Source organism: Phalacrocorax aristotelis, chromosome 7 (assembly GCF_949628215.1).
Source record: "Phalacrocorax aristotelis chromosome 7, bGulAri2.1, whole genome shotgun sequence".
Classification (NCBI taxonomy): Eukaryota; Metazoa; Chordata; class Aves; order Suliformes; family Phalacrocoracidae; genus Phalacrocorax; species Phalacrocorax aristotelis.
The window spans coordinates 43,617,553-43,629,990 of NC_134282.1; the positions used below are offsets into that span (position 1 = coordinate 43,617,553).

The 12,438-nt window shown below is 35.3% G+C and overlaps 1 protein-coding gene across 2 annotated transcripts in view; it reads left to right on the forward strand.

Moving 5' to 3' along the window:
- The first annotated feature begins 767 nt into the window (after window positions 1–767).
- FGF7 (fibroblast growth factor 7) overlaps window positions 768–12,438 on the forward strand; it is a 31,059-nt gene continuing 19,388 nt past the window's right edge. The window contains exons 1-2 of one of the 2 annotated variants that reach the window (XM_075100430.1): window positions 768–1,000; window positions 1,912–2,106. In XM_075100430.1, the coding sequence (XP_074956531.1) occupies window positions 961–1,000; window positions 1,912–2,106 (235 nt within the window). In that variant the 5' untranslated portion in view covers window positions 768–960. Of the gene's footprint in view, window positions 1,001–1,566; window positions 2,107–12,438 lie in introns of those variants that run through there. The other variant, XM_075100429.1, reaches the window with a different exon arrangement.

Genomic DNA, 12,438 nt, shown 5'->3' on the forward strand with positions numbered 1-12,438 from the left:
AGAGATGGAAATAAACATACAGAAAAGCAGGAATATCTATCCATTATTTTGATTTCTTTATTTTAAGCCTACTGGTCACCCATTGGTTGGTATGCAGCATACATGTTTTTCTTGCATTGTTGCCACTTTCATTCTCCTGAGTTTCAAAACCTAATAGCTACGTATGCAAAGGAAGGCTGTTCCCTATTAGTAATTTTTTCTTCATGCTGATAAAGGCTGTGTTTGAATATAAGACTTTGAATCATCCAAACATATGTTCTCATTTTCACCTAGTAGCTGATCAAATAAAAAACTCGGTGGTCTTCAGTGCAGTTGTTCCTCTTTTCAAGACCACGATATAAAAATATACTGCATGATCTATAATGGCCACAGCATACCCTTCTCCACAGTACATAACGGACCCACATGTTTCATATATCATCAGAAAGGCACTAAGCAGACTATGAATCCAAACTGCAGAAGAGATTTGAAAGCAAACTGAGATAAGCGTGTGAGTACAAAACACAGGAGGAAGAAATTTTTAACGACAGAATACTGACTTAAATCAAAGCACAGAAACACTAGCTAGCATGCGAAGCAATTCTGTCCATGCACCACGGAATATATGTTTTTAGAAAGTACATTCTTGGAGATTTAAAGTATAAACCATGTACATAGCTCCCTCTGATGACCATTGGACACGATACAATGCAAGTCTCCTTTTATTTTTGTTCGTGTGCTCAACTGACAGCTGACTGGTTAAAATCTAATTGCTTCCAAGTGAGGTCAGCAAAGGTATTTATCAAAAAGGACTGAACAACAGGCTCAACACACATGCACGCGCACGCATAAGCACATATACACCATCTCTCCAGCGTGTTGATTTATGGAAACAATTATAATTCTGGTGGAGTCTTTCTGAGCTGAGAAAGCTTGTAGCTACAGTAGAGTGTCTCATGTTGCAAAAAGCAGACAACAGAAATGGAATACTTGGGTATCCAGCTCTTATCAACAGAAACAAGTAAGTTATCTGTCCTTTACAAGGACATTCAACAGTTTTTAATAGCTAATAACTTTTATCTTCATTTGTATATGCTAGATGCTAAAAAAAGCATTACGAAAACTATTTCTATTAACAAACTGAAAAGGGTAGGAATAAATATGCAGGGCTAAGACAATGAGGTCTGTTTTGAAAGTTGAACTAGAGGAAAGTTATTTGATAGATTGTGCTAGCAGTGAATATGTAAGTATGAAGTAATCAGCAGAATTTTACCATATATGAGAAAGTAGTACAACTGAATCAATAAGGGGTTTTTGGAAGGACTTAAAACTAAAGAGAAAACGATGCTTACAATCATGTTAAATGTCTGTTTATGTAGAGAGTTGTGTGAGAGAGATCTATTGTATATACATTTGTATATTTTTAAAAGTCAGCTTAGCATATCATACATTTATGTATAGTGCTTTTCAGTAGCATAATGTATCCTTGCACGTTTGTTACCAATTGAGCATAAAGACTTATACATGCACCTTTTCTCACAGATCTTTTACTTTCAGTGAAAGCAGCAAATTCAAGTAGTACAGAAGGTCACGACAACAAAGGTTTTTATAACTTGTGTCTTTAAAGGATATTCTGACTGAAGAGATATTTAAGAAGCTCTTCTATTTCGCCATTAACTATTAAGGAATAACAATCAGAATTCTAGAAGAGGGAACAGTCTCATTTAAATGAATCTGTAACTCGTAAAGACAGAAGGCAGGTCGGTGACCTAAGAGCAACAGCCTACTTGAGATTTAGTTTTCATTATGTTTTTCATGAACACCCAGAACACTGCACTATAATGCACAAATGGATACTGACATGGATCCTGCCAATTTTGCTCTACAGATCATACTTTTACATTATCTTTCTAATGGGCACTATATCTTTAGCTTGCAATGACATGACTCCAGAGCAAATGGCTACAAATGTGAACTGTTCCAGCCCTGAGCGACATACCAGAAGCTATGATTATATGGAAGGGGGGGATGTAAGAGTGAGAAGACTTTTCTGTCGAACTCAGTGGTATATGAGGATTGATAAGCGAGGCAAAGTAAAAGGGACACGAGAAGCAAACAACAACTACAGTAAGTAATATTTTTGCTCTTCCTATTTCTACGTGTTTAGGAATTTGCGCATCATTGTTTCCTATTGCTTGATTTATAGTAATTTCAAAAGAATTTTGTATAGTGTACTGACCATTTTATAAGACAAGTTTTCCAATTAATCCTACAGCAGGACATTTGTTATTGATTTTGAAATGCGTCATTTTAAATACTACATTGTAGATCTGCTAATGTATTAGTTACAGCTGGTAACTATTAGCAAACAGAGAGCCTATTTTAACAAGTGAATTAAGGTTGTAAGTATGAAAATGTATAAACACAAACTCTGCTCATAAAATACTTATGAAGCATTAAAGCACATTTATATACTCCACAAACTACCTAAAACTTTAGTGTGTTTGAGTTAACAATTAAAACATATGCAATACTAGAAAGTTCAATGGAAAGAATTATGTAAACTCTCTTGCAAAATCTTTCAGATAGTTTGCCAAGCCAGGAACAAAATCTATTATAGCTTCTGCAGTTCATTATTACAATGATCATGACGCTGAAAAAATATTCTCTCCCCTTTCTTCCAAAAACATGACTCATCTAGAGAGAATGGATATATAATATTTTTGAAAAGCTGTACCAAATACAATTTTTGAACTAGCAAAATAATTGTTGTACTAATCTGTATTTTTCACACAAATACCTATATATCTTCCATTTACACTTGAAGACATCAATTTTATGGTCACTATTTTTGCCACTTTGGTCTTCATGTTATTACAAATATATTATTTAGAGAAATTATATCTACTTGAAAATACATCACTTTATTAAGACACAACAGAAAAACACATAGGATTATATTGCCTATTTCAAACCAAAATTATAAGGAAAAGGGGCCAGAGACATGCTGGTCTAGTGTTTATAGTCATCTCAAAAGGACAACCATATTATGAAGGATGCTATTAAATACAGTTTTAATGGAGGTTGTACAGATTATTGTGCTTTTTATAACAGCAGCAGCAAAATAAATCAGTAAATAAAACTTCAAGAACTGTTAGTGTGATTCAGCTTTCAACTGAAGTTGACTGCTTATTTTCTATAAGAACAGCACTTTTACATGCTAAGCACCTGGTTAGTGGGCTTCATAATTTATTTCTTTACTTCTTGGCTACATTAAGTGCTTGGCAACTTGTGTGGTTAAAACTTCATTCACTAATGTTACTGTTTCTTTTAAAATTTGTTTCCATATGTCTCCTTTCTTCCTACACTATTACATAGCATAGTGAACAACCATATTCCTCTGAAAGACAACACATGGCCAGCAGCCAAACCAATTATTTGGTCCACATTCAAGAAGACACCCATTGAATTCCAGGAGGACATTGCTACAATAGAGATCCATAGGGCTAGTTTTGAAGTGAAGTGTTACTCCCATAAGATTCACTGGGGAAACTGTTACTGACTGTTGAAATAGTTTCTTCTAAATTTTTTCAAAAAAGTGAATAGCCATTGTACAGATTTTTTCCTGTTACTATTTACAAACACTTTAAAGGGATTATGACAGCACATAGAACTGAATAATTATATACGTTTGTACTTAATTCCATGCTGTTTGAGTAAAAACTTTGTTACCTGATTTTGAAATAATGTTAATTAGTAAAGGTTCTCAGTTCTCTGCAGGATCCCAAGCTGCTGAAACACACTAATGACACCCTGAAACTTTCTGTATTGAAACCATTAGAGACTATCAGATTATCTTGAGCTAAAGGCAGTCCATTTTCTTGTAGTTTTCTGAACACTTTATGCATATTTAGCAATGGTAACTAACTATTACAAGTTACAGCAAGGCAAAATCTTGTGTTGTTAAAACCTTACATTTATATTGCAGTGAATAAAGTTTTAAATTCTTTTTCTGGTAAATGCAATGTATATCAGGAGAAAAAAAAAAATCAATACTTTAACAGCTTATCTGGTAACTGATGTGCGCTATGATGAACTGTCTCCACTAAATTTAACTAAGTATGTGGGAAGTCTCCCACCATCTTAAGTTTAAGTCTCTTTCTATCTATTGTGTACTAGGAAATAATATCCAAATGCTTTTGTTGGACAAATAGAACAGGGAAATATAGACAAAGAGGACTGGAAAAACTGAACACTGATAACTTGGATTTTCTGAGAAACTCAAAAAATTAGTTTTGTGAAAAGCTTTTTTGTAATACTGTCTATTCAACAGAACGTGTAAGAAGCCTTACTGAAGATGTGTTTATGGCTCTATACTAAAATAATATATTTTCTTTAAGGGTACGGGGCGGGGGGGGAAACAACCAAAATCCATCCACCTGGACTAATACACTTCCCCCAAGCAAAACATTTAACGTTAGAAAACTAAACAGGCTATTTTTAACCAGGGTCTCTGAAAAGCATCATCTTAAAATCATATCCATTATAAAGATATATTAATCTGGTGGTCAAATATTCTTGTTCTGTGATTTCCAGTTCTGAAAGGTTAGTAAATGGTAAATCAGACCTGTTTCTCAGGATGGAATCCTGGAGCAGTTGCAGTCAAATTAATCAATGGCTATGAAAAGTGTTGCTCCAAGAAGTATCATCTTATTTGATCCTAATTTTCCACTTGCATAATGGAATTGTTTTCCCTTTTGAATACTAACATATGCTACTAAAATGAAAACAAGAAAAAATTCATGTTTTTAACTACCACAACTTAGCTTCTTAAAGGAAGCTGCATTGACAGTTTTGCAGACAAGAGTCAACTACTTGTTTTCAGCCCATGAGTTGTGAAGCATGAATAATGTGAAAAGCAATCTTCACATTGAGAAATGTCTGTAGAATAACTTCATCATAACTTTGGCAAGCGCCAAAGTTCACAGAGCTTCTCTCATCAGTTGAGACTATAAATGTAAGAATGCCAAGACGGTGAGGAACGAGGGTCTTTGTATTTCAAACTTCTCTAGGAAGTTAAAGAATAAAATATACACACACATCCTAGGAAAGTAACAGCAAAAATAATGAAAGTGCGAAAATTTCCCAAGATTTCAATTCAAAAGCCACTGTATTAAACATATGCAGATAGAAATTCCATGACAAAATTTAATACCAAACCACATCCTCACTCACCAATTGTAATTAATCTGTGTTTATCCTTCACTTGTTTCAAAACACATTAGAAGTTAACTGCTTAGTCCAAGAAATACATGTGCGCTGTTTCAGTGAAAGCAAATGGTTGAATCCCGTTTACAACAGTGATGACCTTGTTAAGTACCTGAAGAATATTATTCTGTGCGCATTTCAGAAAGCGGTAGAGCCTTCTGGTGGACATAAAGGTGATAACTCACGAGTAAAACTAAGCAAATCAGAGGACAGTGATCTCCACTAAGCAGAGGAAATCACCGTGCACCTGGTTTTCATTCTGAAAACCAAAAGGCAGGGTGGGAACTGAGAGTCACAAACTGAAAAACTAAAGCAAGAATTAGGAAGCAGCCAAGACATGATATCACCCAGAAAAATCTGTCACTATTCATAAAAATTTTTCCTCTTTGTCAATCAGTTATGCCTTGTCCAAGCCTAAACTACATGCTTTTTATTAAAAAAAATAAATGTTGTAGCTTGTTCCTGTAAAATAATCTAAGTGGGCACACAGAACAGACTTTTTGAATTCATGATTGTAAAAAGAGTGACTAAACAGATCTTGGGGATAATATGGCAATTTGTTAACTCTTTTCTAGCTTTGATAGAAAATAAATATCTCCTTATTACTGGTTATTCCTCCTTTCATTCCATTTGTTTTTATGAATTTTGCCAGATTTTATTTGATTTTGTTCAGAAAAAAATGCAGAAAAAACCCCCAGAGTTTATTTTGACTATCCAAGAGGATTTACAACTACGACTGGATGATGCTTTAGGACTTTCCACGCTCTGTTGCCTTTGGAATCTCATTTTAAAGACTTCAAAGGGTCTCTTAGTTACTAGAAAAGCCTTCCCGGAACCTGAATCCTAAGATGTCTGATCCTATCATATTCCATGTGCGCTCTAAACCCAGAAAGTGCCTACTTCCTCTTCTTTTCAGTGGATAAAGCCAAACAAAAAAGTTTTAAAAAATAGTCTAGTGATATCTTGGCACAAAATGGCTGAAATCTTGATTAAAATTTTTGTCTTGGAAAACTACTTCTATTATGATCAAAATCCAACAAGTCATACCTTTCAGCAATATTAAATGAACTCCCAGTTTTGTTCAAACCTAAATCCTAATTGATGACAAAACACACTTTACACATATCTTAGTGGTTAAATACTCAAACTTGCTAAGAAATCAAAGTTACTTCCAATAGAATATTATATATGCTTCTTAGGGTAAAACAAACATTGGACTATGTATGCTGTGCCACTGTATACATTTTATTTCTGTTGCTTAAATACACATTACACAGAGAAGCCAGAAGATTCAGTATCTGAAAACCAGTTATTTCAAGGCAGGTATTGACGTATCAGATTCAGCTAAGGGTTACGTGTGTTCCAACCAGACAGAAAGTCTGCCTTTGCAACTGCATTCTTGATTTTCAAGAGGTTGTTGGTTCAGTCAATACATTGGCCTCAGGAGAAGACAAACCTTCACTAATGTGAAACTGCTTTTGCTTCACATTAGTACTCTGCTAGTCTTCTCAATTACAACAGAAAGAGATTTAATTCAAATGGCAGTTATGTGTATCCTCTCAAAATTGAGTCTACAGTGCCAAGGATTACTTTCTCTCCTACACTGACTAATCATATCTAAATATAACAGGTTTTCCTGCTCCCTCTATAGTGCTTTGTCTAGCACTGGTTGTAGATACCACCACTCAAGTTTCAACCAGCAGAAGAGACTCTATGCCTATACCTTATTACAGATCCCAGCTTTTCACCATCAACACTGATGATGGGGTTTAGGAAAGAGGCAGACAACAGAAGCAGCTGAGCTATTTCTGTCATACAGCTTCTACTGACTTTTATGATAAGAGTACCCTTTGGGGGGAGTGAGGAGAAGGAAGGAGGGAGTAGAGTCTTAAACCATTGCAGCAAGATTCTTCAGATCTCGCATATTAATGTTCACATCAGTGCTCAACTGACACAGTATGACGGGGGGCCATAAAACACAATTAAAACTGTTCATCACTTTTGAATTTACCTCCTGAATCTTCACCAACTTCTCTATTCCATGGTATTTACCAGCTGAAAAATATCCGTAAAGTCAGAATGGTAGCAGTTTATACTCACTTTCTTCTCACTCTGAACACAAAGTGATTGCATAAGCTCTGCAAGGGGAGAATCAAACCACTGCTCAGGCAGAGGTAGCAGCTTCACAAGTTAACACACCAACAGGGCTACATCTGCCTGTGTGTGCTTCAAAACTGGGGTATGAGCTAAAATCAGATGGTTTTCACTGCTCATACTAAGCTGAACCCATACACGCTGTGCTCTAACAGATTCATTTGACCTTGATATACCTTCGTAGTTCAGCTGTTACTTGGTAGTTCTTCAGAATTTCTCAATATTGAGGTTTATCAGAAATGATAAATGTTACATTTTTATGGAATCATCAATCAAGTTTAGCAGCCAACTACAGAAGCAGTTACAGGACACATTTAAAAAGATAAATTGCAGCCCCTTCTCCCCCACAGCTTTTTTCCCCATTGTTTACAATTTCTGAATGTACAAAAAAATTTAGTACTGTATCACTAAGCATGCTGTTGCTCCATCCTGAAGAAAGTGTGCTGAAGTGGCCCTGATCTGAGACTCGAGAGACTTGAGGCTAATCCAAACTTTTAAGCAATTTGCTTACAGACTTTGGGAAAATTCTTCTGACTCTCTGTGCCTCTATGATAAAGAATTATTCACCTCTGTGTAAAGAGCTTTAAAAATTATTAGTGAAAACACTTCCAAACCTACTAAAGAATTATGTATTATGTGATAAACATTAAATAATTTTATTATAGAATATTAATTGACTAATAGTATATTAACTAAAATAACTTAAGTCAGTAGCTAGACAGAAAAAACCAAAGAGCTCAGATTAATCTTAAAGCAGCAATTTTCCATACAGGAAAATAGAACTTGGTAGAAATTTTAATTCCTTATCAGTCAAGTCTTGCAAAACTAAACCAAAATCCAGATATGTCCCTTCACACCTTCCAGCCTTCTATATTGTTTGAATATCTGAAAGTGATTTTTTTTTTTTTAGATTTCTAGGAACAAAGCTGGTTTTCCCCTCCATCTTCCTTAAAGCTCAGGAAGACCAAGACATCCTAAACCATATCTATTACACTGTTCCACACTACAAGATGTATCAACTAGTAGTATACTTGGGAACACTTTCCTCATCAGAGCAGAATAAGTTTAGGCAAATGAAGGCTGTTACTCTTCTTGGGTGGCACGCTGCTTTCATTGCATAATTAACTGTCTATGACTATATTTGGCAACTGTATTCTAATTGTCTTTTTTGACCTTTGACTTTATTTAATTTTTAATTCTGGATACGAGCTGACAGAAAGGTCAAGTTGGCCTTCTGGTGTATATACTTTAGAAACGTTATTAAGAAAAAGTTAACAGTGAAAATTCCTATGGCAATAATATAATAGAGGTTAACAATCATAGCACTGAACTGTCACACTTAAACTTTCATAACACATGACATCATTTATACAAATGGAAAAAATTCTTTGTACAATTGGTGCTGAAAAGTTGGAAGTTGATATTCACAGATGTGGCCCACAACTTCATGAAAACACACCAAAAAAGCAATAAAAATACCAATGCAATCAATACGCTTTTTTGACTATTATTTAGTTTTTGAAACAAAGAATAAAATTATTAAATTGTAATGGGAATTTTGTTTTTTACCATATTCACACACTGCTATGACATGAATCTGGTACCTGCACAGTTTATCAACAGCAGACTACAATATTCTAAACAGGCTGAATGAGATGATCAGACAGGTAAATCCCAGTTAACATCAACAAAGCTATGTTGATTTATTCCAACAGAGCATTTGCTCTTTTAAAGTTATAATGGGAATCTGACAATTCAAAACCAGGATGAAATTATTAAGAAGTCTAGATATTCTGTTAAAAATGCTGAAATTTTCTTTCAGTATGCAATCTTGCAAACTTAAGCACAGTCAAAACATTAATAGATCCATGCAAAACTATAAACACAGAAAACATGACCTTTGCATATTATTTATAACCACAATAACCTCAGCAGGCTGTAACAAACACCACTCATCTCCATTACTTGGAGATTACATGGAAACACTTTCTGAATACCCCCATTACCTGTGGGTATTTTTGAAGGTATTTCCTAACATTAGTACTTCAACTTTTATTAGCATACGTGCCTTACTTTTGGTAAGCTGGCTTGCTTTCTTTTAAATGTGTTAATAGACACCTGGAGGTGCTATAAACTATAAAAAGAAGCTGATCAGACTTGTCCTTGGCCATTTTGATACCTTGGAATTTTGATATATGTCTAACTAGAAGGTAATGTATTTCAAAACAGAAAAAACTGACCTGCTAACAAGAGGCATATTTTCATTAATGACCTGTGCTAATTTTATAAGTTTTTATTGTGACTTTTAATATTAAGTAGGATTTGATATTTCAATCAGAAGTATCTGTTTACAGCAAAAAAAAAATTAAATAGAGAACTTGACGATTGTTAAGGACAGAAATTATTACAGATTAACATACATACTATCTACAGCTGAAGATATTAGGAGAAAAAATAATCACAATCAAGAAAAGATTACATGTGAATCTGTGCTGAAGTCCCAGAGCTGGCCAGGTGAACTGGTGCCATAGTTCTGTGGGCTGTTTATATGCACAGCTGTAAGCAATGTAGTAGCAAATGTGAAGTTTTAGATGCTTGTCAGGTGTGTGGAAATGCTCACTACAAGGGTTTTCTGGCTGCTTGCCTAAAACACACAGAGAAAACATTGCATTATGATGATAGACTTGCCCTTTGAGTGATCTACATGAAATGTTCAGGCTCTCTAGCTAGCCACTACGCAGATGGATTTGGGAGAAAATGTGGACCTAGCTAAATCAAGGGAAGAAGGCAGCACAGGGTGGGGAATGGACTAATTCCATCTAGTGCTTGTGTAGCTTCTGCAGCAAAGACCTTGTGAAAACAAGAGCTGAGTTCCCTGACAGAAACTCTGAAGTAAAATAGAAAGCATAACTGAATCCTAGAGAGCTCAGCTAGTACAATTGGAAAGTGCAACTTCCACCAGCAAAATGAACTTCAATTCCACGATGTTACTTTATTTCCTTTGGAATAGCCTATGCAGCTTATAGATGGCAATTAATGTGCAAAATGATACAGAGAAATCCAAGCAGTTCCTGAGTGCTTATTGGTGAGATTTTACAAGGATTTAGGGAACTAGCTATGCAAATCCAGCACATAATGATTCAAATAACAAGACTTGCTTGTTAGGGCCACCCTGTAACAAGAGACAGATTTTTGCTGCGGGGGAGACAAGTACAAGATCCTCCTCAGCAGCATTCCTTTGTTTGCTCATGTGGGTAAACTGCACCTGAGAAGCCTTGAAGACATCACAACCATATCACTTTCCAATGTTACAACAAGAAAACTATAATACTACCTGTACATAAGGACAGGAACAAATACCTGTGCCCAAAGTGAGATTCAATCCAACTGAATTCCCTGCCCAGCACTGTTGCTTGTATTGGTTTAGAACCATCTTACCAATACCATGTTATAGCATAGTACAAAAAGAAATCTATGTACTTAGCAGTACATACATGTATCTATGCCATGTACTAAGCACATCTCTGAAAACACATGAGCTGCAACGTGACAAATGCTCAAACAGTACTCTGCCTACAAATGTTACTAATCAAAACCTAAATTGGCTACAACTTCAAGAGGCTATCTTCAAACTAACTGGTAACAAAAAGCCATTCCTCCAATTAACATAAACTCCATTCCTTTAACTGAACTTTCTACATTTTTTTACTGAGCATGGACATCCTGGTCAATATTTCCAACAAAGACTAAAAACCAAAACCAAATAAAAAGGTACATAATTTCCAGGGCAAATATGTTCTTCTTTAGAGCACTCTAAAACACTGTATAAAAGTCAGAAAAAACCAAAGAAGCTATTTTATACTTTATGTCCAAATTATGATTCCAAAAAGACTATTCACCCACTCAGGAAACAAATACTACCACCTACCTCATCAGGTAAGGGACAACATAAGAAACATGGAGTAAACCACAGTGGGAAACACATGGAGAGCTGCTCCCCCGTAAGGAACCCTCCCTTCTCACTGCTGGTCAGCTACAAGGGACTGACTGGATCTTCCTTCCTCTCATTTACTAATGTAATCAGCTACACAGGTGTTTTGAGCCTCTTGCTTTCTTTTATATCCTGCCACTCCTATGTTTCTGGTACTATGTTTTAGAGTAGCTGAGTATTCTCTCTGAGCATCTGCTTCAGCAGTCAGGAAGAAAGTTTTCTTATCGAAACAAACAGTCTGGCACATTTTCCTACCTTACTAACAGTGTAACAGCCTTGTATTTGGGTGAATTGGTATTGGAGTTTGTAGTTAATATTTATTAGTTCAAAGGAAACCAAATGTTACATGAATTTTGAGAGCAGTCTTAGGAGAGTCTGCTCAAATTATAAAGTAAATGGCAAGAGTCCTAGGCCACTTACACTTGTCCCTTTAAATGCCCTTTCAGTTGAGCAATAAAAGTAATACAGCTGTTAATAAAATCCTTTTAAATCATTGTACAACAATTTCAATCAGAATGTTCAAATCAGCAAACTGGTGCTCAGACTACTTGATTATAAATAACAAACTAAAATTACTTAATATGCCTTCATTTCTGACTGCATCTTTGTGTGACTTGGGAAATTCAGTCTATATTACTGAACTTAATTGTCATGCAACAAAATTAAATAAAAAAAAATTACCACATCTTTCAAGGAAATCATGCTCTGATAGGTTTTTTTCTGCTAAGCAATCCAGTGTTTTGAATTCAAATTCATCTATTTTAATCATATCATTCCAGGACACATTCTGAATGATTTAATGAGAATTTCTGAAATGGCACTTTCATCCAGAAGGAACACTGGAAGCAAAACGGGCCTATACCAAAATCATAAAACTAGCATTAGACCAAACTAGACCAAACCCAGAATTTGTCAGGTGATTCATAACGTGAGGCATAAACCCCCTAATTTAGTAAGGTGGTGAACAGCCTAGCTCTGATCCAACCAGATTATTTAAGAGAATGTGATGAGTTCCAATGGCTGTATCATTTAAGCAGAAAATGATT